The sequence below is a fragment of the Corvus hawaiiensis genome, chromosome 1, assembly GCF_020740725.1.
Source record: "Corvus hawaiiensis isolate bCorHaw1 chromosome 1, bCorHaw1.pri.cur, whole genome shotgun sequence".
In the NCBI taxonomy this organism is placed as follows: Eukaryota; Metazoa; Chordata; class Aves; order Passeriformes; family Corvidae; genus Corvus; species Corvus hawaiiensis.
In genome coordinates, this window is record NC_063213.1 from 63,820,028 (window position 1) to 63,847,035 (window position 27,008).

At 42.7% G+C, this 27,008-nt stretch overlaps 1 protein-coding gene and 1 long non-coding RNA gene across 2 annotated transcripts; one reads left to right on the forward strand and one right to left on the reverse strand.

The window, feature by feature from the left end:
* Positions 1-206: 206 nt before the first annotated feature.
* Positions 207-13,469, reverse strand: LOC125328136. Its single transcript, XR_007204553.1, has 4 exons — positions 13,305-13,469; positions 10,675-10,863; positions 6,016-6,222; positions 207-5,059 (listed from the first exon to the last, which is right to left on the reverse strand). It is a non-coding gene; the product is annotated as an uncharacterized LOC125328136 (long non-coding RNA).
* Positions 12,698-27,008, forward strand: CD83 (CD83 molecule). Its single transcript, XM_048308381.1, has 5 exons — positions 12,698-13,193; positions 13,318-13,448; positions 23,060-23,276; positions 23,382-23,485; positions 25,255-27,008. The coding sequence occupies exons 1-5, from the start codon at positions 13,001-13,003 to the stop codon at positions 25,411-25,413; spliced, it is 804 nt and encodes a 267-aa protein (XP_048164338.1). The 5' UTR covers positions 12,698-13,000; the 3' UTR covers positions 25,414-27,008.

Consider the following 27,008-nt stretch of genomic DNA (forward strand, 5'->3'; position numbering starts at 1 on the left):
TCTCCACTTAAAGCGGAAGGAATTCTCCAACATACCCAGATACCCCATCACCCTGTAACTTAGCCCTGTTTTTTTTCCAGTACAAAAAAAACCCACCCAAAAAACCCCCAAACCCAAAATCTAAAAACCATAGATGTGCGTTTCCAACAAGTTGCCTACCTCTGCGTGCATTCGTGGAGATTGCAAGGCAGCCTGTAGCCTTACTTCCATCGGGGTCTGCAGAGACCACTTGCACCCATCGCTGATCTTGACCTTTGAAGATGGAAGTGTAGCTCTGGCCTCTACAATGGAACCAACTAACTCAGGAGTGACAAGTGCACTGGATGCTGTGCCAAGGCTAAATGTGGGGCTGCTGGGCTGCTTTGCTGGTGGATAATCTGGATCTAGGAGCCTCATCCCATCCATCTCCCCTTTCTTTTTCTTCAAACCAAACAGCTCACATATCATTGCTTTTGGTCACACAGAGATACATAGGGCCAGGAAGGAAATGAAATGTGGAGATGAAAACTGGTGAAAAATAAAGTCCCAGTGAAGGTTCAACAACAGGTGCACATTCACAACTTTTCCTTTATGTAGGTAGAGTACCCACTTCTACAGTGGACAATAAAACTCTTGCTTCTGAAACAAAATCAGTTTATTCACTTCTATATTTTATTCCATTTTATTCGCAGACTAATTGGAAAACAGAAACTGAACAGAATTTTGACTAAGATCCCCGTATTATTCTCACTGCTCTCTCTTGCATTCATTTTTAATAATCTTTACTAGAAAAAGAGTTCCAAACATGAGTTTTGTAATCCATAAATGCTTGATTTCACAAAGATAACTCCTTGACTCAAAAGTTTAGAAAGGTAAAATATCAGGACAGATAAATAATGAGGGTGAAGTGGTGGTAGAAGAAGTTAGGAAGTTATCTCAGGAGAAATTCACATTTTCCAAATGCGTTGAAACAATATTACAGATCTGAATTGAGAAACTGTATATAAAAGGAGAAAACCAAGGACTTATGAAAAATATTAGTTCCATCAATTCCTTTAGGCTGAATATGCTTTTCAGAACAGATTTAGAATTCTGCCAGCTGGGATCACTTGTTATTGACATTTATCACTCAGAACCATCAAGAATAATTTATAATATAAATATTCTGCTTCCACCATCAGTAAGAAATGTCTCAGTCATGGCATATGTAGCTATGTACTAAAATATCTGTGATATTTTAAAATTCGTGTAATTCTGCTTTTTTTGCTGAGGGAAGTTGACATTTTCACTGACCACTGTAGACAAACACTCTGTTCTCTCCTGGAAATATGGCCAGGCTTTCTATAACTTGATATCACCCACGTTCATTTAACAAAACCACTCACACTGACTAGTTAACTGTTGCTCAATCTTTGGATGAATAGCAATAAAAGCTCTTCCTGGAAAAAAAAAAAAGTATTTCTTTCTCCCTTCATCCTCCCTCAAACTTCCCATTCACTTTCTGAAAAAAAACAAACCAGAATTTTTAGTTTAAGATACAGTTTACAGAATAATCTGTAAGGAGTGATCATCACAAACAAGTAACACATCCACTGCTTGTTAGGGTGGCTTTGTCATTTTGAACACTCGTGAGACATTGATTTCTCTTCTGCTTTTGAAATACACAGAGTGAATTGTAACACCCAGACCAATTCAGAGGGTGAGGAGGGAACACAAGGAGCTTTTCAGTAATTCCTCCTAGCCACACACAGTGACAAATCACAGCTTTTATTTCACCAATCTGTTTTTACTACTGTGCTTAGGGCCAAGCATGGAGCATTATGAAGGGAGGATTTTTTACTGACATAATTGGCACAACTTCCTGAGGTAACCAAGCCTCCAAGGAAGAAAGAGAGCTCTTGTCCTGGGCATGAACACCATAATTTTAAAGCCAATGGCAATGAGATTAATTAAATGAGGTGTTTTACAATAAAAGTACAGTGACCCACAGATATGACAAAGCCATTTCAGACTTTAATTGGAAAGAATCTTAAGTCTTGCAAGAAATGTATTTCTTAGAAGGACAGAACTGTAGGCATGGCTGGTAGTGAAAACCACTCAACTTGTAGTTCTGCAGTGAAAGCTGCCAGACCAATTTATTGGAAGACTTGGAATTTTTGAAATTATACAGTACTGTATGTAGAAAACCAGCTGCAATCCTCCAGAGGCCACCAAAGCACAATTTTTCAAAACTTGATTTCAGTAGTTTGTAAAATTAAAATAAAAATAAATATAATTACTTTACAGTTCATTTTATAAGCCTTCATTACCAAAATTGAGAACTCATGGAGCAGTTTGTTGCTGGCTGGTTTGATGAGGAAGATTGACCTTTGGCTCAGGTGTGCTCTCTAGAGTGTGCTTAATCTGCCTCATAGGAAACATTCAAGCAGCATCTGTTCTTTCTCAAAAATGCATGAAGAAGTAAACCAAAACTCAATATACAACGTAGATCTCATTACATTTTAAATAGTCCTAAGGAGAAATTACTCACATATGTTTATACCTAAGCCTTGAATTTCCCTAAGAAACAAATAGTTTCACCAAACAATAAGGCTTTTTTGCTATTGAGAAGCTCAACATGAATAAAAGTAGCAACCTCTGCATGTTCAAGTCTCAAAGTAAAAGAAGGGACAGACTAACGTGGGAAGTGGACAGAGGGAGAGGGGATTCAATTTATAAAATGTTGGAGAAGAGAAAGATGATAACTGCGGCTTTGAAAGATCTAGAATTGGATGTGCAAACCAAAAGCCTTACTCTAAAGAATATTTATGTAAGCCCTCTTGCCAAGTTCTGACCCTTCCATCACTCCTTCCCAGAGAAGAGCATCAAGGCATGAAGTCTAAGCAATGGCCACTTCTTTCTGAGCTCCTTTACCTTCTCAGGCTGTTAGTGAAGCAGACTTGTGCAGAAATGGTCCTCATAATAGTACCTATTTGCTGGATTTTAACGTGATTTAAAAATCTGTGTTGTTATAAACTTGAATGCTTTCTTAATATGATAATGCTTTGTGTCTGTCTCTGTCAACATTTGTACAACCATCTAGCTGTTCCTAATAACTTCTGAATCCACTGGGCAATTCCAGCTAAGATTAACAGAGGAAGAGTAGTTGCAAAAACATTGAGTTCTTACCAGTTTTGAGGAAATAAGTGGCTAAGGAGGGGGAAAAAAATGCATTAATGGTCCCCATGGAAGTGCAGAGGTAGAAGCTCACCCTTTATTAAATGGGTGATTATCTCACTGAGCAGCAGCCATTAGTGGTGATTCTCACGGGACTATTTGCCATTTATTAGCTGCTCCTCCTAGCACATGCAGGGATTGCTGTAGTCAGAGCTAAATCAAATTTCCAGAAGCAGCCCAAAGCTGGCACCAGGTATAAGGCTGGCATCTTTTTATGCTCTGAAGTGGTCATTTGCTCTGTGAATATTCTGAGCACATGAGCAAGGTAACAATGAGGAATTTGATCACAGGGAATTAAGCTTAGTTTTGCAATTCATTTGCTGGAGTAGGTTTTTCTCCAGTTCCTTAATATGAGCAGAGATGATCAAAAGTGTTGGACTTGGCCAATGACATTGTCAGGATCCCAAGGGCACCACCAGTCCTGTTTGTCCCTGCTCCAGATATCCTGGGGCTCCCCCAAGCTGGACCAGGGTCCACGACCCTGAACTGTGAATCTCTGCCCCAGAAATGCCACAACAGGACCAGTCTCCAGCTCCCCAGAGCTCTGCCCTGCCTGGCCACAGGCCCATTTTCATCCCCATGGAGGTGCTGCATGCCCAGGGCCAGGGCTGGGGCTGCCTGGGGCTGGGCTGCCTCTCCCCAGGCTACCCTGCTGCTGCCACCCTGGGATTTGTCCCCACCCCTTGTTGCACCCTGGCAGCCACTCTATAAAAGTACCAGTGCTCTTCTCTGAACCATGTAATGGGATCACTTCCCACCTGCACTACTCAGTCTGGCATTCAGCTCCCTAGAGGAAAGGAGACACCACAAGAAAACCTTACCTAATGCCTTCTGCAAGCTAGGGGGCAACAAAGGAGTTAGTGAAAAGCAGAGAAAAGGAGGTCTAAAGACAAGAAAAATGGCTAAATTGGTATCAAGGCTCTCCTGGTGATCTCTTGGCCACTTTTGGTGCTTGTCTGGTTAGGCTGTGGTGTCTCAGGAGGTTTCTGACCTCAGCTGATCTATTCAACTAAACCTGATAGGGATCAAGAAGAAGATGCCTTGGCCACCACAGTCCACTTCCTTGTAAACTGAATTAGCCACCTCAGTTATGTCAATATATTAGTCTGGTGCCTATGGTGTGAGCACACCACTACTTCTGACAAGTCAGTGACAGGGCAATAACCTGTAGTAATGGGTGAGCAGCTTGGACTAGGAGCTTCTTAAAATCACCTCAGCATGAACCCCCAGAGCCTGAGAGTCAGGGCCCTCAGGACATAGGCCACTTTGGTATTTTCACGTGTTTGTCACTCCTTCCTCTTCTAAAAGGCTGTCAAGTTGTCTCTGCCCACTCTGCTGTCTAGTTCTATTAGAGGAGTTGTATTTGTCACAACTCTAGTGAAAACTTTCCATTTTTCATTTCTCCATTTCTCACTGCTCATCCTCCCACCATGCGTCACCTATTTCCTCAGCCTCCCCCTCAAGAAACAGTGGTTCCCCTTTCCATCCCTTATGTGCATCAGCAGGGTTGAAATATTTTTGCTGATGACAGCTTGTGAGCAGAGCCCTAGGCTGAAGGAATGAGGGTGTCTGTAGGAGCTGAGGTCTGGGAGAGAGTGGTGTCCTACTATTTTGAAGAAAGTGGTTCCCAGAGACTTTATGGGAACTCACATGAGTGTGCTCGCTTGCCTAGATGTCCTCATCCCTCACCTCCAGGCAAGCTAGGCTCCATTCTAGGCTACCTCCCACGAAGCTGCTGTTCCAGTGGCAACTACACACATGGTGCTTCACAGTCTTTGTTGGGTGTTGCTGCTCTCCATTTTGCTGGGTCTTGTTTTCTTCCACAAGTGTGGAGCTCTCAGGCAGTAGATTTTTTCTTTGAAAGCTATAACAGAATGAAGGAGCAACTGTCAGTATATACAAGAAATGTAACCAAAGAGAATGAACATACTTCAACCCCAGAAGTGCTTATAGTATAAGGTCCCTTATTTCCAAGTCACCATTTCTGACTCCTGTGGAATGCCTCTGCTCAGGGCAGTTGAATGGAAGTGTTTGTAAAAACGTCCTTCCAGCCTAAATAAATGAAAATCCAAAATGTACCAGAGGGCAAAGCAACATAGCAGTATATAGTTACCAATGGCTGTTTATTCCAGCATCCCTTGCACTGTGCTTTTAGCTCCCACTTTTCCCTCTCTGGATGTCAGTGACAAGGAATAAGAGAAATATCGAAGACTTGCCATGGGATCACAGCACGTCCAGACCAGTGGTGCTGGGTGACATAAAAGGAGATCTGCCAGAGGAGGAGTTTTGCCTGTCTCCTTGGTTTAGGCATTTGAACGGCTCCTCCCTCAGGGATCTGTGCCTGGACCTGGGTACAGAGCCCATCAGACCCCTTCTAATCTAAATCAGCAGTGGCTATTTACATAATGAGTGGTTAAGGAGTTCCCAGTTTGCTCCACTGACCACTGTAAATCATTTCCGTGCATAGGTAATGGCAATGTGCATCCAGTGCAATTAGCCCAACATCCCAGTCCTTTAGGCCATGACACCTGAACTAAAAGATTTCAGGGTAACACACAGATGCACTGATAATCTCTTTAGTATCATCGCTCAACAGACCTGATCCCAAGCTGCTGAGGGGGGGGAAGGCTCTGTGAGTGGCAGTCTTTTCTGGGGGAGAGACAGAAATGATCTTGTATCTTGAGGCCACATTCACTTTTGTGGCGAGTTTTCAGGAAGATACCGTAGTAGAGGACCACTGATGCTCTATCAGGCATACATCCATGTGGTTTTGCAATACCAAGAAGAACTGCATGATGATTAGACTGCTGGATACAATACCTGCATGCTGGTTGATGTGGAAAATCTGGACAGGCTCTTGAAGAAGGCTTGAGAGAGTCTCTGGACACAGTGTATGGAGCAAAGACCTCGGGAAGGGAGAAGACAGTTTCAGGGGACAAAATGGATGCAGTCAGATGGTTAGTTGGAGGTCAGGAGTTCCACAGTAGCTTCATCTGAAATGCCTCCAATACCATGAGCAGAGCTGAACTGGGAGAAGCAGAGACAAGCTGTCAATGACTGGCTAGGAAGTAGCTGAAGACAAAGGACTTGAACTTGTTAGAAAAAGGGAAAACTTTCATTATGCATGAGTCAGATTCAGGTAAACTAAAATAAAACCAGTGGTGCCACCTAAAAAGATGTTAGGAGATTTTTTTTTTAGATTGAAGGAAAGGAGAAGCTAACAAGTGCTAAAACATGATTCAGGATGGCACATATTCAGAGCAGGAAGTCAGGAAAACTTTATCCTCTGCTGAATAATAATAATTTGGTGAAACTTTAAAAGGGACAATGAAGAATAATCAAACAAGAAGAATCTCATAGTATAGCAAGAGAAAAAGAAAAGATGCATGTTTTCATGAAAGCTAGAGGTCTAACAAACAGGATGACTTTAAAGAGAAACTTGATGGGAAGAAGACAATTGATCAGATACTTTAGAATGGGGGTACAAAACATAAAAAAAGAGACAGAGGAGGCAGAAGCAGTAGAGAAGTGGTAACATACATTAGAGAAACCTTTGTGCCAAACCAAAATAACATGCTAATTTTGTTTACAAGCAGCTCAAAACTTATATAGCTTGACATTCCTGGCCTAAATCAGAAATATGCCATATCATATCAGTATTAAATCAAGTGTCTGTATCTATTACATGCTGAGGGAGATCAGAGTTGCTGACAGAGCAAGAAATGAAACAATAGCAGCAGTTATCAATTTGCCACTTGTATATTGAATAAATGTCACATAGGGGATTGATGCTGCATAAAACGAAAATACTGTTTCTGCATGAAAGAGCATACAAAAGAAGAAGGAACTTTTATATTAGCCCAGAGCAACATGCAGAACCTGGTTCAAAATGCCCCCCTGCTCAACATACTTACTCAGGGAACAAAACAAAACAAAAAAACCCAAACCAACCAAACAAACAAACCCAAACAAAAAAGAAACTCAAACTGCAATAGAATTACATAAGAACAAGGAACTTTGTGAAAAATAAGCTAAAATGGATGCCTGAAGGCTAAAAAGTTTGCATGGTGGCTATTTAAACACAGCATGTAGGAGTACATTTTCTCTCTCCTCTGTGTATGGACAAAGGCTTTGGAAAAGAAAAGCTGACACAGTTAGCAACAGGATAAAGGAATTTATTAGAACCAGAAGACTTTCTTCATGAAATACAAGTTGTGTCCAAGAATGGAAAATAGAAAGGATCATAAACTCTGGCAAGTTAAATGAAAACCACAACAAGGTCAGCCATATAGAAACCCAGTAACAATTTCTGAAGACATAAAGGTCCATCAGTAAGGAATCTGAAAGAAATTAAGGCACCATGGGACAACAGAAAAAGCCTTCATGTGAATAACCTATTAAAAAAGGAGGGTAAATGGCCATCGTTCACATTTGAGGGAGGTCTCTAGTGATGCTTGAGGGGTTTTTTTCCTTGGGCTCCTGCTGTTTAACCTATTTATAAATGAACTGGAAAAGAGGGCATATGGTGAGAAGACAATTTGGTGAAGGCACAAAGTTATTACACATAATAGGGGTGAGTTGCTTTAACTCTTTTCAGGCTAGACGAATACTCTGTTGAGGTGTCAGTGCATGCCTGCGCTGACCTTATGCTCTTCGAAAGGCCTGGGGAAAGCCAAATGATCACGAGAGACAGCAAAGTGGAGAAGAAAGGAAGATCAATGTCAAAAAGTCAGGAATGTACAGATAGGGAAGCAGAGGAGGATGCACCCCACCCTGAAGGCATCTGGGGAGCCAGCAGACAGTTGTCACCGATATTGTACTGGGAGACTTCAGAGGAAAAGAGAATGGATGTAAGCACCGTGGTCACCAGGACTCTTCACCAGGCTTCCTCTTTCTTCTTCTGGGGATGGTGGGGGAAGTTGATCAGGAAATCCCATGACTCAGTGAGACCACAGATGGGGAAGGTATTAAAAAAAAAACAAGCAAGAGGTCTGGAAGGTGCCAGAAGAGGGGCAACAGCTTGGCACATGTACATGGTGTGTGTGTACATGGCTGGGTCCCTGGATGGCACTCAATGGTCAGGGCATCCTGTAAGACTTGCTGTCAGCACAGGCTATTCCCAGGAAGAGCTCCTGACTTACATTCCTTGTGGGCCATGGAATCAGCTAGGAGTACAAGATGACCTACTGGTATCCTTAGTTTCTTCCAGGGTAAGAGGTCCCACAGCATGTGTCTAGGGAAGTTATACAGGCAAGAGAAAAGAGAGAGGAGCACCAGGAGGAGTAAACATTTCCACAGCATGATTTGGGCACAGACATGCTGAACTTTAAACCTCTAGTAAAACAATGCCTGGCTGGGTGTAGCAAGGAGGTGCAGGATCCAAGAAGGACCTCTGCAAAGCTGGGACTTTGTCAGGAGCAATAACCTGCTGAGATGTCAGGAGCAATAACCTGCTCTTTACCTTCTGGAGAAGGCAGCATGTAGGGCAAGCAATGTAGGGTACACTGAAATCTGCAAAGATTTCTGTCCAGGATGTCTCCAGGCCTAATGACAAGAGCACCATCTACCAAAGTGATGAAAAAAGAGGATCCAGGTCCCTGCTAAAAATGTGATTTCAATGTGTATCTCCCCTGGATACTGCAGTTTGAATCCAGCACTTTGGGCTGCTTGGCTACCTGATAGCTCTGCTGCTGCAGACAAGATGCTGGACTAGGAGCAGCTTCAGTACAGCCCTATCCTAATTCTTACAGTCACGTGTATAGACTTGAGATAATCTCTTGCTCTCTTCTTGCTTAAAGGCAATTCCTAAACTCTCATGCCAGCAGTATCTAAGGAGCCTTCTGATTTTGGATGCCTCCATTTTGGGTCTGTGCTTTGGGTCACACTTCAATTTCTACATGAGTATGCTTAATTCCTACTTTGACAAACAGGGCTGGCACATCTCAAATGGCTCACTCCAAAGTCCAGGCCTTTCGGAGGACTGGCTGTTTGTGTATAATTAATTGGATGTTATTTATTGAGCTGGCAGCAGCAGACATTCTGTAGTACAAAGGTCTGTGCTACCCAGAAGGTCACAGTTCCAATGTTTTGTTTTCTCAGTATTGCTGGATCGTCACTGTTTAAACAGCAAAGGCAGTCCCTGACCCAACCTCTGCCATAAAGGGCTAGAGAAGAGAACTTGTCCTTAAACTTTCCTCACTCCAGTTTGTGAGTAATCTAAATACCTCTCATTAGCTTTTAGCAAGTCTCAATTGCTTTTACTTGCTGGTGTGGGCAGTGTGAAGATCAAAGCATGACAGGAAAATAAACGCTGTGGCTGCAGCTCTGCTGGGCCCCTAAAAATACATGACTGCTCTGCTTTTGTGGCTGTGGATTCTTCTGTCACTGTTCCTTCAGCTGACATTGCCATGTTACAGTATTTTATTTAAAAAACAGTTGTCTGCTAAAACATAAAACAAAAGGCTTCCAGTTTTGTCAACTGAACTGAAGCAGACAATTTTTATTGCTTCACAGGAGATTAATAATAATAAATAAACAACCCTCTTCACCAGAGACTTCACAACAGACATGAAGCACATGGATGGACCTTATTCACAGCAGGAACTTAAATGCAGTGGAACCAATGATATTTGATAATCATATCCCAAACACAGAAAAATCTGTGCCTCGACAAAAATGCTAAATGCTGTTTTGGTATCTTTGTCTTAACCTTTGATCCTTCATTGTGGAGAGCTCTGTATTCCTTGTAGAGACCTAAGGTTTTGTTTTTTCTTAAATGCTGTGCTCCCGATGAATGCTCACACCCAGGGGAAAACACATGAAATCAGAAGCATTCTTACATATATTTTGCAGCCACACACTGGAGTGAGAAATAAGAAAAATCCACTACACAGGTATCTGAGGGATGTAGTACTTATCTGATTCAAGGAAACAGGATACGATTCCACGAACAGCATTCTCAAGGCTCTATCAACACTGAAAAAAATATACAGTCTTGACTTTTTAACCTCATCCTATGAATCCATCCCACATCCTTGTGCTTCTAGCCTCATTTCCCACAGAGAATGAAATTCCTGTGATCATGCCATCTGGCTGTCTATCAGCCAGTATGTTCTGAACCTGCTTTCTATCAAACTGACAGAGGGACTGAGGCTCAAAGAGAATTAAGTGCCTATGAAATTCATGAAAATCAGCAGCTGGGTCAAAGATGAAGATCCAAATGAGTGTCCTTGCTAAGGGAAAGGTAGGCAGACCGCAGCGGTTTTACACACTGCTTGCTAATGTCAGTCATCACGTGTGCAGCTCTGGACCCACCAGAGCAGATGCTGCTTCTTCCTCAGTGAGATCAAGGGCTTACTGTTGCTGTAGTGAGTGGTACAGGTGAGGGAAGGAGAGCAAAAGGCAATAGGACACACCTGTACAAAAGCAGATCTCATTAGGTTCACAGAACAATGCATTTACTGATAAATTTCCACTTACATAACTGTGGAGCTCCTGCATTTCCTTAAGACCCTCAAAGGTGTGGATCTGTTTCTCATGGAGAAGGCTGACAGGCAATCACTACCTCTTCACTCCCACACTTGGACCTGTGCCGCAGAGCTCCCATTGCTTCCACTGCTCAGTGAAACTCAAAGCAGGTTCCAGGACTCTGGAGACAATAGATTTGATCTTTGAAACCGTAGAAAGGATATTAAAAGTTAGGATGGAAAGTACAGCCCAGTTCAAAGTTTCCCTAAAGAAAAAAATCCCTACCAGAGAAAATTTAGAAACCAAATTATTTCTCCTTCCCTAGCAAAGGGAGTTTCAGCTTTTGTTTTTTATATCTTGCTCTCCTGCTTCACGTAGTGTGCTGTGGAACAGCAGCTGAGCTTGCAAATACTTCTGGAGGAAAAGGGCTGTTTTGCTTGAAGTTATGCCTGTCCTGGAGGGAAAACCCGTGTGTTTTTAAGAGTCCTGTGTTTTAACTAACTGAGGAAGACTGTTGTTTAACATCACCTTGGCAAGTGTATGCTGCATGTACATTTCCCAGTGCTGAAGCCTGACCCTTCATGCTTGCCTTCAGTGCACTTCTGTGTGGGCAAACTCGTGACCCCAGCCCCAGGCTTGCCACAGCCCCCCAGGCTGCTGCTGGCCAGGCCACCAGGGGAAGGATTGCTGTGGGCTGACCCACAGCGGGGGCAGGAGCTTGCTGTGGTTTGCTCATGGGGGCTTTCCTCATGACAAAAAGGAAGATAGAGAAGGGTTTTGCCTCTTGATGGGTTTATAAAGAGTAAACACGTAGCTCTGCAGGACTCACAGAAAGAGGCCTGTGGGTGAAAGCTAAGTGCCCTTCTTGGAGATCGGCTTGATGTGTGACTGACTCATGGGGGCAGAAAAGTTCTAATTTTAGTGAAGAACAGACGTGAAATATATTAACTGGAGCCCTCTTCTCTCTAAGATTTCCTCCAGCAGCGCCCCCCCTCCCCCTCCCCCCACTTCTGTCTTCTCAAGCACTCTATGATTTCACACACGAGAAAGAAGTGATTTTCTTGCACTCTCAAGAGATCCACTGGGTTTTATATTTTACTTGTACCTTCTAAGTAATAGATTGAGTTCCTGGTCCTTGAAATGAGAGAACACAAAGAGAAAAATAAAGCTTAGAGCCTGTTATATTTACCATTATGGTCAATGAAGATAGAAGCAAAAAGTTTTAAAAATAAGTGGGCTACTTCAACAGTGAGGCTCCCAGTGAAATTGCTGTTGGACTTCCTTCACAGAACAGACTGGAGTTTCCAAAAGTGTTACCCACCCACACTGTTTACCCATCTGAGTCGGACTTTTGCATGGTGAGGACTTGTTGAACTGACTTCTCCTCATAAAGTTTTCTAGAGGTGATTTGGATTTAGGGTGCCCAGACTGGAGTGACTTGCAGAACCCTGGTTTTCAAAAGGGACTGACCATGCATTCTCCACCCATCAAATCTCAAAACCCCCCTCCTAAATAGCTTCTCTCCATCATGATCTCAGTAGCCTAAAGACAGCAGCCACAAGTGTTTTCCAAAAATAACATCAGCAACTTTCAGTTTCAGGATTTGTAAATGCTTCTGTGATCGACCTCGGACTTCCTCAAAAATTCTCCAGGGGGAAACAGCTCTCACAGATCGCAGGGAAAGGATTTCCCCTCCCCCCTCCAGATACCTAGAGGGGACGTCCAAATGGTTCCTCTTCTGGGAGCTGCCTTGACTTTTTTCCATGATGAAATTCTCCAGCAAATAATTTGTAAAGTTAGGTCACTCCAGATGCCTTTGTTTATTTTGAAAATGACAAAATATGCTAAGAAGAGATGATGTTCCACATCATGTGTTCCTAGCTGCAGAGTTAAATGTGTAACTCTACTGAAATACAGTTTGTTTTCCTCAGCCATGCTGATAATTCCTGTTTAGCCCAAGTCAAAGTGTTTTGGTGGCACTGTGACCTGAGGTCTTAAATGTGGTTTCAGAAATGACACGTCATAAGGACAACATTTGCACAGGCACTGTGCTGTTAGAGTGGCAGAGAGAAGGTCGAGAGCGGATTTTGAGCTGACAAGCCATTTCCCCTAACATTTTGCCACTCAAGAGAGATTCGTTCAGTGCTGATTTTGACAGCCTTCACACCAACCCACAGTGTCTCTTGGTTAACCTTAACTCTGTTCAGATCAACACAGAGGGGGAGAAGAAGAGAAAAAAGGGAGGTGAGTTGCTACCAGCGCAAGTGCTTGCAGAAATAGAGTGACCTCACAGATTTAAGAGGAGGAGCCTTGGTTCATACATGTAGGGATTTTCCCTATGACAGAGAACCTCAAGATAAACCTGGGGGATTCCCCAGTCTGCCTTCAGAAATATCACTCTAGAAGCAGTCACAGCTTCACTCTGCTCTCACAGTCCATCCTGCAAAGTCCATCTGTTGCTGCTCTGCAATCTGAAGCAGTAAAAGCCATGTCTCTGGGAGTCTACACTCTGCTCATCATCCTGTGCAATGGTAAGTGGGCAGCCCTGCATTTTTCCATCTGGTCTTTCATGTTATGTGGGGATATGTTTTGGGAAGACAGGAAGGATTGTGTAAGCAATCTCTTTTAAAGGTGATGTGTACCTGTGCTTTGCAGTTTGGTGCTTGATCCGTGGGACTTCTGTGATGATCCCAGGCATTGCTGTGAGGTGTGCTGAAGAAGCGGTGCTGCCCTGTAAGGTTCTTCAGGACTCCTCAATCTCCTACCAGACAGCATCTTGGTATAAAGTAAGAAAAAAGCTTAAGTTACCTGAGTAGTCTGCTTTGCTCTCCTACCTGATACTGGCTTGTCTTGTACGAAACGGGTTGTTTTCTGCGGAGGCATCCTCCTGTCACTGCAGCAGAGAGAAGGCAGCAGTGCAAACCTTTGAGCTGACCATGGGGAACAGGAGTTTTCCGAGTCATTGCAGATAGGCTATTTGAGCATGGTTCCCTGAATTGCTCTTGGCCTGCTTTTCTATCTAATTATTGCTGGCTTCTGTGGATCACAATTCAGGTGATGCCCCATGTACAACCTGCCAAATACTACTCCAAAGAGAAGTCTTCCAGGATTTTCTTCAGAGCAAAAAATGGTATTTAAGCCTTGCAATGTCAATGATGTTGCCCTTGTTTAATCCCCTCCAAACAGGAGCTGATTTTTTCTTTGAAATAGAAGAACTAAAAAAGTACTTGCTATTCTGTAGGAAGATTTGACTAGTGGGGTGGGCATAAGGGCAGAGCATGTGCAGAACGATGGAGAGCTAGAAATTCTGAGTTACCTCTTTGTGCTCATGAAGTAAAAATCACATCTCGACTGCTCTGATTCAGAGTTTCTATCTCCAGAGCAGGAGAGCTGTGACCCCTGTGTGCAGGAGGGGTTACAGGAATCAATCAGCTAAAGAGCAGAAAAGTCCTACTCAACATTATCAAGAAGAAATGTTTTAGAGAGGTAGAATTGCCCAGTGGTGGAGGAGGTGGCTGTTGACAAGCTGTACAGCACCGTGTATTTGCATCTCAGCACAGAGCTTCAGCTTACAGTGTGAACCACATTAATGGGAAAACAATGAAGGTTTTGTTGTCCTCCATTCCCCACTCCCAGCCATACACTCCTGCTGCTTATCATGGGCCAGTCCTGGTGGTCCTCTTGTTACCTGTTAAGTCAACTACTCTGTTGCTTGTTACAATAGTGGAAAATCAACCTGCGAATAAAGAGTTTGTGGGCTACAGAGTTGAATTACTTTCCCATGAGATGGTAGAGCAATGGAAGGGAAGAGGAAAAAACTCTATTTATGGGTGGTGAAAACCGTTAATTTATCTCTGCCAGAACCTAAAACCACAGCCTTGGCTTCCTCAGCAGTTCAGTCAGATACAGTTTTAAACTCATTTCCTACAGTAAACCAACAAACAGCATTTGTTATTAGACAGGGCTTCTGAGGTTGAAACCTGCAATGCATCTGAATTTCATTGCTGGTACAACAATGAGCGTCTGCTTGCAGACTAGATGACAACTGCCACCTCAAAAGAGCTGCTTTGAACATCTGACTGCCAACCCACCATGTGCAGCATCTTTTTCCAAATTGTTGAACTAAGCACACGTGGTAGACAGAGAGGAGAGAATAATGCATTTAGTTGAACTTTACTATGGGATATGGGATTTGAGTCAACTTATTCTTTTTTGCTTTCTGCCTCAAAAGCTGGATAAGGTACTGTATTTTCCATCCAGATATGTGCTAATTATTTAAGGCTCCCTTTCTCCCACAATGTCCAGGAAGGGCAGAGAGCTCATTGAAGGCAAACCACGCAGTCTGGTGGACCTGGAGGGGTTGAGCAGAAGTGGTAGGGGATGGGGGAGGAATAAACAGAAAGGCTGACTGGATCCCAGAAAATTCTCTCCCATAGCAGTGTAGGAAGTCAACAAAAACAAAAACAGGCTGAACTGTGGGGATCCTCCAGAAGCATGTTCTTCCCCAAGTTCGGTGGGAGCTGGCAGGGCCAAGCAGCAAACAGCAGCCAAAAGCCATTCCCTGGTGAAGAAGTGTAAGGAAAGCCTGTCGACCCAATTCTGTGTTATCTCGTAGCTCTTTGCAGTTCTACCTGGGCACAAAATGACTGCATGGGCAAGGATGGTGATATTTGATGGCGCCTTTTGTGTGGGCCCTCTCCTGTGCTGCTTCCCTTTGCAGCAGTTATGCCGTCACAGTCTAGACTGCCACTGCATGTCCCCTGCCCTGTCCCTACAATTCCCACTCCCTCCATGGTCTCCTTGCTCTTCCTGCTTCACCTGCTTTGCTCAGGAAAAGACTGGTTTTCCAGTGTCCAGCATGACAGAACCTTGCACTTATTTTCTCTTCTGACACAAGAAGTAACATAAGTCAGCTATTGTCAGCTCTTGCCACAGTCCTCAGGGGCTGATGGCACCAACCATGGTACTGCAGTCTTCTGTTTGCTTTTCCCATGAGAGAGGTGGGAAGTGGGGACAGGCAGGCGGTGACGCCAGCCCAAGCCACAGTTGCAGCTGTATTAGGAAAAGCAGAGCACCAAATATAAAAAGCTTAACTCTCCATGGGGAAAAGTAATTTAGGCTCAGTGTTTTGTGCTGAACAAGCAATACTTCTACTTGTGGGGCTAGCTAAATAGGCAGCAGGCTTGAAGCTCTTTCTCCTCCCCTCTCTACACTTTGGCTATGTGCTACTGTCCCCACCCAACACTGCAAAAGGAAAGTGAGGGAATGGTGGAGTGTGACTGGGCTACCCAACACAGGTAATTACTCTGTTATTTAAAAACAACTACTGAAGGATTAATCAATAAACACCACATATAACCCCAAAGGACTAATTAAAAGGCAATTCCAACAAATGGTATGAAATTTCGGGCTGTAAAGTTCAAGCAGCTGTTAGGCGAAATCTTTTGTATGAGGTCACTTTGAACTGTGAAGTAAATGCAAGCAATTAACCTTTGCTTCTGTTGCTTTAAAAAAAAAAGATGGTGGCAACGTTACGGTGCTGCTTGTGCAGCTGTTTGCACAGGGTGAATGTTCTGTGAGCGAACCCCTCCTTCCTGCTGGCACCTCTGTGTGCTCAGACCAATTAAGGGCCAGTTTGTTACAATCTGCTAAAAAAAAAGGATGTAATTTAAAAGTATTTGCTGTATGGAAAAGGAATCGTCTAAAGGAGTTAATATTCTGGTGTCAAAATCCAACTGGGTGTGAAAAAGAAGGTTTGCATTCAATTCCTTTGCTTTTGCTAATGTCTCATACTGCAAAAAAAAAAAGCATAGATGTGTTTGACCTGCTGTGCATCCAAGATCATTGGAGGTAATTATTCTCATGCAGGAAGTCCCTGTGTCAGTAGTTCTGTGCAGAATCAGGACGACAGTCAGTCAGCTCAGGCAAAATTATTTTTACTTAGAAACATATGAAGTAGGCTGGCCAAACACACTGGGGAGAAGGTAGAGCACCAAGTCCTCTTCCAGCCTGGTGCAGCTCTCATCCCATTCACTATGAGGCCATAGAAAAGAATTCATAATGATGATAGTCTTAAAGTGTGGTACATTTTTAGGAGTGCTGGGCAGCCTGCAGGCCATAAACGTGTATATGAGCAGCATGGAAGTTGACCAGCTGAGAACTGAAAACGAGGTCTTTTTCCTAAACACCCAGGCACTGGGAATTGTCTATGGAAATGCTTGAATGGTTTGAATCTCTACAGCCCACCCACAAGAAAAGAATCTAGGTAATGAAACTTACATTTCTGCCTCGTAGGGCTATTGAAAACTGAATAGTTTCTCTTTGTACAGCACACTGAAAATGAGAACCACTTCATAAACCTTCATAATTATCGCTTTATATCCAGTTTGAAAATCAAGTTTAAACACGCTCAAATGAAGTCCCAGTGGATATTTCACTATAATCTTCATGTGATAGCCAGAAGAGTCTTAATCTAAAACAAATCTTGAGGAAGAGGAAAGAAGGCTGTTCTTCAGTGGAGAGAAATTTGTTAACTTTACAGCACTTCCCTGAAAAATATAAAATTGTGGCAGAATAAGAGGGGGAAGCTGTATTACAAAATCAGAATAAACATTATAGACATATAATGTTGACTGCGCCTTCCTTCAAAGGAAAATACTTTTGCTAAAACTGCATAGCTGTGATATATTAGGATAAGTAAATATTTGCTAAATTACTTCAGCCTAATTTCTAACCTACACAAAGAAATGCAGTCAAATGCTCCTCAGACATCTATTAATCCCCAAGTAGCTTCATCACGTTGATGATTTAGACAGGAAGGGAGCAGTGGAAATTATTTCATGACCCAAACAATTCTTTTGCCTGGCATGAGCTAGGGCTGGATACCCTTAGCTAAAAAAACCCAAACCAAATCAAACCAACTAAACAATAAAGAGTCTGTGTGAGTGAGTCAAAGGGCTTTTCCAGCTGGCTCATGTGTCACACATAGTTCTTTTGCTGTTGTTTTGGGGTTGGGTTTTGGATTTTCTTTCCTCATATCCCCCCCTCCCCCCTTTTTACAGCACACTCAGAGTTCACTCACATGTGCCCACAATTTATGTCTGTTATTTTCAAATTTAACTTTGGTATCTCTACATGATACTGTATAGGAACCATATGGATGCACCTTTAGCACTAATCAAATGTGGAAGCACTTTTGTGCTGAAAAATACACCTATTAAGTGGTTTCAGCTCAGTTGTGTTTCATTATATGTTGGCTATTGGGCATTGCCAGAATTTGATACATTTTGCTTCAGAAAATAAATTCCTTCTGGCCGTATGTAGATTTTTAACTCGCTATAACAGTCAGAAATTTCAACTTGGCCACTATGCCTGGTATAATTTTAAACAAAACCATTTTTACAATCATCTCACACTCATTAGAAAATAATCTGATGTTAATATGTTCCACCTTTAAACTGACATCAGTTTTGGACCTCAACCATTTTTTTTGAAATAAAAACTTTCTTTTATGGGAAAAGTGGATTATATTGGCACTTTGATTTACCTGGAAGACACCTTAGTGTGAGAAAGATTTGATGAAAAAAGGTATTTAATGAGAGCAGAGAACATGAGTTAACGTGAAAAATGCTCACTCTCACACGTTCATGATAAAATTAAATATGAATTGATTAGTTGGGCGTAAGTACTACAGCATGGGTGAATAGCCTTTTTTTAGGGTACTACCATGTAATGCTGTAGCAGTTTTCAAAACAATAGCTAAAACCTAGCCAGCTAGAACCGAGGAAAGTGTTCCTCCTCCTCCTTCTTCCACCTTGTTTTTAGTTCCCTGAAAAAGAAATATTTGCTGAAGAGAACTTAAATTTTGGGGGCCTAATTATTCTACATATTTCTCATAATTCATCCAGTCAGAGAACAGAAATATATCAGCTCAGTGGTATTTTCAATCAAACATATCCCATTTTAATATCCACTGTATCACCACCACTGTTCTTATCAAAAAGCTCCAGGCTAGGAGAAACTTAATAGGAATCAGTCAACTGCCTAGAGAATATATGTGGGAAAATCACAACCTCTTTAGACCAAGTGTTTCCAAGCTTTTGGGAACTAGAATAATTTTCAATTAAACTCACTAAAAACAGGCAACTAGAGCTGGCTGCTCAAGGCTGTGTCCAGTTTAGTCCTGAGTATCTCAAAGGATGGAGACTCCACACCCTCTCTGGGCAGTCCATTCCAGTGTTCAACCACTCCCCTAGTAAAAAAGGTTTTTCTTTTGCTTAAGTGGAATTTCCTGAATTTCAGTCTGTGCCCATTGCCTCTTTTCTTGTCTCTGAAGGCCACTGAGAAGGGTCTGGCTTCAGTTTCTGTATCTCCCTGTTAATCAGATTGAATCCATACTGATAAGAGGAACCTGAGTCTGGTCTCCTCCAGGCTGAACTATCTCTTCCAACTTCTGCTCATGTCAGGTGCTCCAAGATATTATTCATCTTTGTGCCCCTTCACTGGACTCCCTCAGATATGACCATGTCTGTCTTGCACTGGGAGCCCAGCACTCCCGGGTGTGTCTCAGCAGGGACTGAGCAGAGGGGAAGGATCACCTCACTTCAGCATCTTCTGAAGATATTCTGCCAGGTGATTTCTGAAAGTCTGCCACACACGTTGCTGAAGGACTATGTATATGTGACACTAAACATAAACTTGCATTTCTTCTGTTTTTTAATTTTCTTAATGGGTAGTTTTATGCAGATAGGCAGAATGATGTTGCCAGCAAGTCCCTGTTTCCCAGCAAAATGCTCGCTCCAATAACCCCCAGCAGACTGCATGGTAACAAGGCCCTTTTTATGCAAATAGATTTAGTAGAATTTCTACCTGTCCCCACACAAGCAATCCCCACGCCTTTTGAATTTCGGTAAAGCCATTAACAGCAAACACGGGAGCAGGAACAGACCTCCTTCCTTTTCTCCTCCATTTGGGCATGGGGAGCAGAGGAAGCTGGCATGCTTCAGTTTGCTCAGCAGTGAGGTGTAAGGGAAATGAAACACAAATGAAATGTGGGAAGAAAAGATTTTTTTCACTGATTAAAGAAGAGGATGGTCCCTACACAAGTGGATTGCTGTCTCTGGAAGCGCTTGCTTTGATCTGTCTAAGCTTGTGTGGAACTAATTAGGTAAAACCCCCAGCATCTACCTCGGGCTGTGGTATCACCTGGAGGACACTTGGCTGGTTTAGAGCTGGTTTATCGTAGAAGCTTGAGCAGCAAAATGATCTGTCTAGTGAGAGTCTGCCAAGTAAGTCACAGGAGGTGGCAAGCAAAGTAGCATTTTTGTAATTTTAATTAGGTTTGGGGTGGGAAAGAGGTTATCTTGAACAGAGCAAGAGGCAGAATGATGACCTTACTGAATATCTCATAGACTTCCTTTTATACAGCTGGGATATGAGGATGCACTCTGCAAATTTGCTCAGATGTTTTCTTGCTACTTAGAGAATTTAAAAAGGGAGGGGGTGGTTTTTTTTTTTTTGTTTGTTTGTTTTTTTTTTTTTTAAATAAGATAACAGGAGTAAGATTGCTGTGGAAAAAGGCTTGGTTCAGGCATCAGAGAAAGGGGTTGCTGTGACCTCTGAGTAGGGGTGGATGTAGAGGCTGGAAAAATGCCACCAGATGTCTCTGCAGCCTAAAAAATGTTGGGATGCTGCTGGACAGACTACCTTGCCTGCCCTTGCCTTTCAGTAAAGACGAGATTTAATGGAGGAAGAAAGGCGTGCAAACCCTGAATTAAACCCACACATATGACCCCTTCCTCCTCCTCCTCCTCCCCAAATGGAAGGTTCACAACCCCCATCCGGGTCACCACTGATTTCTCCACAAGTGAGGGAGCAAGATTATGCCACAAAGTAACTTTTCCTTCTTGTTTTGGGGAAAAGCATGTTGATAGTGCAGTTTCATGACATTGCTTTGCCTTACATAGAGCATGTCTAAGGCAAAAATCTGACAGTCTTGTCTGCAGGGTCACCATCAGTGTGCTTGCAACATCAACTGAGCACCTTAAAAGCTTTGGAGGCAATAATCAATCCTATCCCTCACTGTTCCCATGAAATAGGGAAGTTAAATCATTTACCCAAAATCTCACTTGGATATGTGCATGGTCAGGCGTGGGATGCATGCACTTAATTGAATTCTCCCTTATAGGAGCAGTGCTGATTGCAATTGCATACAGAAAGATCAAAGTGTTTTCTCATTCCCAGATCTCAGCCACAAGAATCACACCACCATTTACCACCCAAGACAGCAATTATTTATGCTGCCAGTGAATTAAAGGAAGAAAACAAAACCAAAAATCCCTAAACAAATCTAATTTTTTGTGTGTAGCTCAGACCTCCTATCTGCAATTTAGGGCAATGCAAAGGGCAGCCGGGCTGGTTCCTTTTATTGCCCTGTGGGCAGTTTTAAATTTCACTGAGGAAGGGGGTGGTAAGGGAAGGGAGAGTGGCAAAAATTAGATCTGAGGGAGGTCAACTATATCCACTTAACTGCTATTGACCTAGTTGTAACCAGAGCTGAGCCCAGCCTGGGTATTGGAATTCCTCTGGCCACATCTCTGACAATGTGCAGGGCCTGAAAATACCTAAATCCCTGTAGCACAGTGAAGTCCCTACAGCCTGAAAACCACCATACATACTGCTTGTAGCTGCTTGGGGCTGAGTGTAATAAGAAAGAGAAGCTGGGATAAATTTACTGGGGGATTAAGGGGAACAAGGTACTTTCTTCCCTCTTTCTGGGTAAAGTGTGGAAAGCCCCAGGAAATTACTGCTCTGTGTTTCAGTTGATGCACTGAAAAGCCCAAAACCTTTCTGAGAAAGAATCTTTACAATTAAGGAAATCTTGTGCTTTAGTCTCATTCCTCAGTTCCTGAAAAGTTCCCCAACTCGCAGCTTGTTTTACACCATTTTAGGCTGCAAAAACAGCAAAGTATAACAGAGCATCAGACCCATATTTCCCTCCAGACTCCTGAGTGTGCTTTCCTCCTGCAAACACATGAAAGGGAAACCAGATACTCCTAGCCTCAGTGTGAGAAAATTGTGTTAATTTTAATAACTTACAGTGTAACTGTTATACCCCAATGCAGTAGCTATGCTGATAGAAAGTAAGCACCAACATATGACCCAAAAATGTGTCTATTAAAATAAAATAATAATAGTAAAAAGGCTTGGCTTACATTAGTTACATGTTTGGCTGAAATGCTGAGCCTTGGACTTATGAGCTGGCTCTAGCTCTGCTGGTCCACAGAAAGATTGAATTCATTACTTGGAAAACCTTCATGGAGGGCATGCTGCCTCAAATCCCAGGGAGCAACTTCGATGAATAAGAATGGACATGGGCTAATTCAAACCCTTCTTCCATCTTTCAAATCAACTTAGTGATTTCTCTCTTCTTTGTGGTTTCCAGCCAATCGTCATTTTCAGTGCATCCTATTGCCCCGCAGTACGAACTGTTCTGGGAATACACTTCATTCCTCCAGCAGCCTCTCAGCAATGCCAAGGAATGTAGCTCTTCTGGTTACAATTAAGAAATTCAACATACAAATGCTCCCCAAGTGCACCAGAACCTGCTTGTGACCTTCACACAACTGAATCTGAAGGAGTCTAAGCAATTTTTTATTCTTTGGTTCCAATAATGAGTGGAAGGGAGGGAAGTGTGTGTGTGGGGAACCTCCATTCCTCCAGAGAGGCAGCATGGTTTCAGGGGTCAGCTACATAGAAACTGGCACAGGGAAGTGCAGTTTCCAGGGCTGCATTCCCACAGGGAACTCTGGGCTGAGGAGCCGCTGGGAGGATGCCAGCCTGTGCTTGGCAGAGTCCTCGTGCAGTGGCACACTTGCTGCGTTGGCAGGTTTAATTCTCACCACTGCATGGCAGAAGGTGTGATGGCAGGGTGAGCACAGGCAGCAGTGGAGCCTCCCTGTCTGCTGCCATGCTCTCCTGGGCACCTCTGGTCCCCAGAGTCACTGCTAAGCACCTGGGTAGGGCTGCCTCTTGCTGTCTCTGCTCCATCCCCTTGGACTGCCTCTCTTGGTCTGAACTCTTCTGGGGCCTCTGCATAGGGCCACTGAGAGCAGATTCTACCCCTGCCTTCTGTCATGTTGCTGTCCAGGTGAGGCAGCTTAAGAAGTTATTACAGAATAGTTTTATAATTCCTATTTATGTAGAGAGTCCATTTAAGCAAAACCCCATATACTTTTGGACTGCAAGCATGAACGTATTAAATGGGTTTGAGGTTGTGCTCCCCCCTCCTCTCTTCAGCCTCTGCATTTCAGCCATAAACCAGTTTTAAAATTTTCTTTACCCTAAAACTGAGGATGACACTGTTGCCCAAGAAAATAAATATATTTGTGTTTTCCAGATGGCTGGAGACAGCGAAGGAATAGCATGGGAGGTCCTTGATGTGGAATCTCATTATCCACGAGAAGCTGGGGGGTCCTTGGAGCTCTCCAATGACACCTCCTTTTCACTGAGGATCAAAAATGCAACCAGCCGAAACAGCGGGACATACAAGTGCACTTTGTGGGGGCAGAGCAGAGAACACAATCTGAGCAGCACAGTCACATTAAAAGTAACAGGTACAGTAGAGAGCTCCCATGCTCCACGTGGTATGTCAGGAAGGTAACAGTTTTAGAATATTTTACAAACACCAGAGCAATGTAACACCTTGCTTTATATTTTAGGTTGCCCTGGAATAGAAGAGGACAAACTAAAAAAATACAAAGGCGAGCTCTTCATGCTGACTTGCCTTGGGATTTTTTACTTGCTGCTCATCTTCTTTACCTGTGTAAGTAACTCCCTTTCTCATAAGCAAAGCAACAAAACCAACCAAAATTCCCCAACTCATTTTCTCTACTAGCACTACTTTAACACAGCTGGTCTGAAGTTGATGTCCATACTTAATTTATGATTAAACTCAGGTACATGAGGATGGATTTCCAAAGAGAGAGAACTGCATCCTGATCTAACTCTGATCTAACTCAAACCATCAGTTATTTTTCTGCACTCTCTCTGCTCATTTCTGCTTCCAGTTACTCTGTGTAAACTACTCATCAGTTTAGGGGCATAGCAACGGGTCTTCTGGTTTAGTACCTGGGAACAGCATTTGTCCAAGATGAATGCATAGGCCCCTTGGAGCCCTTCCCCACCTATGGAATTGCTTTGTGTGGTGGCAGGATGGACATGTCCAAGTCCACCTACTTTTTGCCTCAGTTTCTCTCACTGGTAAATTGGTGACAGCCCCATTTCAGACGAGCGTTTTTGTGAAGTAATGTCTTTCTTGTTAAACAGACATTTTAAGATATATGGAAAAAAACCTCTTTGGGAGGTTTATCTATACCTTTACTGCTGGCTGGTAGTTCTGGAAAAGGAAGGGAGAGGAGGTACTTGGGAAGCTCACTCCATAGAAACAAAACTATGCGTTGGGTGCAGTGGCAGTGAGGTCACCCCTTCATGCAGAGGTCTGCACCTTCTGGCTCAGAGGTAGCATGAATCTGGGGTGTCAGTGTATCACTGGCTGCATTTTTAATAATGCAAAGCAAAACCAACCCCAGCGTTTTGGGAGGTCAGCTTTAACTTTTGCTGCCTGTTTAATATTTGCCTTCTTGTTTTGCTCCTCAGCAGATGAATCATAACTGTTGATCAGAGTATATCTAATTAGCTGCGCTAAATGTAGCTTTCCATGTATCTTCAGGGAGCAATTAAATTTATGCCTGTCTCTTTTTTAGATTGACAATTCTGCCAGTAATTTGTGCCATTCAGACTAAAGTTTGACAAGATAAATCTTGTAGGAATTTGTTAGGATGGAAGTATGAAAGCAAAGATATCACTCAGAAGAGACAGATGCCCCATGTTCTTCTCAGTGTCCTGAAAGAATTTCAGATCTCTGCAGAAATCTCCCCTCCCCTTACATTAAAAAAAAAAAGTCCCAGTTTTAGTGGTGCAGTTATATAAAGCAGAGCTGTGTAGTGAAGATAATCACTCGGGTGGAATTCTGTGTATCTTACTTTTGGGTGAGGCCCTGTCTCAGGTATCAACCTACCTTTCATCAAAATTTAATACTGACCTGATCTCACAAGTGAGGTTCATTATTTAAAATGCCTGTTAAGTTCTTACAGGTTGCCTCGTCCTCTTCTTTAGCGGAGATAGTGCCTTATCTCCACTAAACTCAACAGTGACGTTCACTTTAGAACTGGTTGGCAGGACTGGGGCTTTACTTTGACAACTTGATGAAAATATTTCAGGCACTGGCTTGCACTGAAAGCAGGTGGAAGCACACTTGCAAGAGCTTGATGCAAGGCCTGTGGGGATGAAAATGTGGATTAAATAAAAATTTCCTTTTTTGACTAAGGCTTTTGTCCTATAAAGTTCATTGATTTAGCAAGAAACAGCAGCTTTTGTTTGTATTGGGTGCTTCCAGTGACAAACAAATGGGAAAGGTGTAATGAGCTATGGTTAGCAAAGAGAAAAAGGAAAACTTTCAAAAGTTTGGTTTTTTTTAATTAGCTTTCATAGGAACTCTTAGTTTTAAGCTTTCCTTTGTGCTTTCTCTTTTAGACATGTCTAAGAAAAGAGAGTATGTCTCCCAATTACCAAAAAAACAGACCAGATATGAAGCACATCCTCACCCTCATCAACGTACATGAAATGACAACTTTCCAGCATTTAAATGGCAACAGCACTTGCAAAAATGAGCCTACTTCAAGTTCTGTCTAAGCTGACGTTGATGGCACTGTGGACTCATCAGTAAACACAAGCTGGATGGCTGAGTGGTATGGAGAGGAAACAAACGATAAGATCTGGTCTCTTCAGAACAGCCTGAGAGTACAGGTACCTTGTCAGTGATCTGCTTGTGCTGGACAAGCCTTCAACAAGCACTGTTATGCACTACAGTAACTTTTGAGAGTTAGTCAGCTAAGAAATACCTTTACAGCTACCCAATGTGTTACAAGGCTGTTATGACGTTGGTATCAACTTTATTTCACTCTGCTGTGAAGCCCTCTTTTTCTGAGCAAGAGCACGCTTCTAACATGAAGACTGAGTTATAGGGAGGCCACGGTTGTGCAAAGCCAGCAGATTAAGCTCTTCACTGGACTGATATCTCCTACCTTTCCAAAACAAACACAACAGATGCTGTGGTATGAAAAGATAAGTGTGTGGGGCTGTCTCTGCTCTGAGCCTGATCCTGGAGTTCCCTTATTGCAAATGAGATGTAACTCATCATGTGATGTTCAAGTAGGCTGAAGAGGTAACTTCATGCTCTTGCACTGGATGGATCAAAGCAACATCCACTCTTAAATCTTAGAGTGACAGACAGGCTGAGAAGGAAGAAGATTTTCTCAAAATCTTTCTGGACTGAATGAACTTTTTATCTCAGCAGGAGAAATAGGGACATATTTTCCAGATTAATCTATAGGAAGCTTCAACAAGACTGTTAATCTTAAATAAGAATGAAGAAGACTGTGATATTAAGGACATGTAAAGGTGACTTATTTTGTGGTTTACAAAATGTGGCGCCAAATGTATGCAACACTTATGTCAGTCAAGTTACATGAGTGAGAACCAAAGCCATGGCTTGGAAGAAATCAACCAACCATGTCTTTGGGATGTATTAAGTTAATTATGAGACACAGGAATGGAAGATGGGGCATATGACCACCTGTTTTTGGTGCTGGCAGTGTATATATGTGAAAAAAAGACATGAGAAAAGCTGAACTCAGGCACACAATAAAGGGGGGGAGATGATTTGTCCTTTTGGACCAAAGTGCAAGGGATCCTGGAGTCTGAATTCAAGGAACCTTCCTCTATTGGATTGCTAGTGCAGAAGGTGAAGGAAAAAGGAGTCTAGAGTGACTGTGGGTGCGTATGCCATAATGTCAGAATTTGAGCCCAAACATCAGAATTTGCATACCCTAAAGAACACAGTCTTAAAAAAATACTTCAAGAACTGATTGGCAACATTAGGATTTTTAATGTAGTTTGGAATTTCAGGCTGTTGACAAAAAGATCTTTCTTTAATCCTGTAACTAATTTTGAAGTGTTGATGGGAAGAAAGCTGTACATCACTCAGCACTGGCTCTGTGAGCAGGGTAGATGTCTGCATTGCTGGAGTCCAGGAGGCTCCTGACCAGAACAACTTCTAGTTAAAGGGATTTGCAAATTACTTAGAACATAGTCATGTCACATTGGTTGGATTTTTTTTTTAATTTTTACATTTAAATGTGCATAACATACTTGAAATAAGAATTCAGAGGTAGCCTACCATTTGGTTTTGTGTGCCACAGATGGCAAATAAACCCAGAAAAACTCCA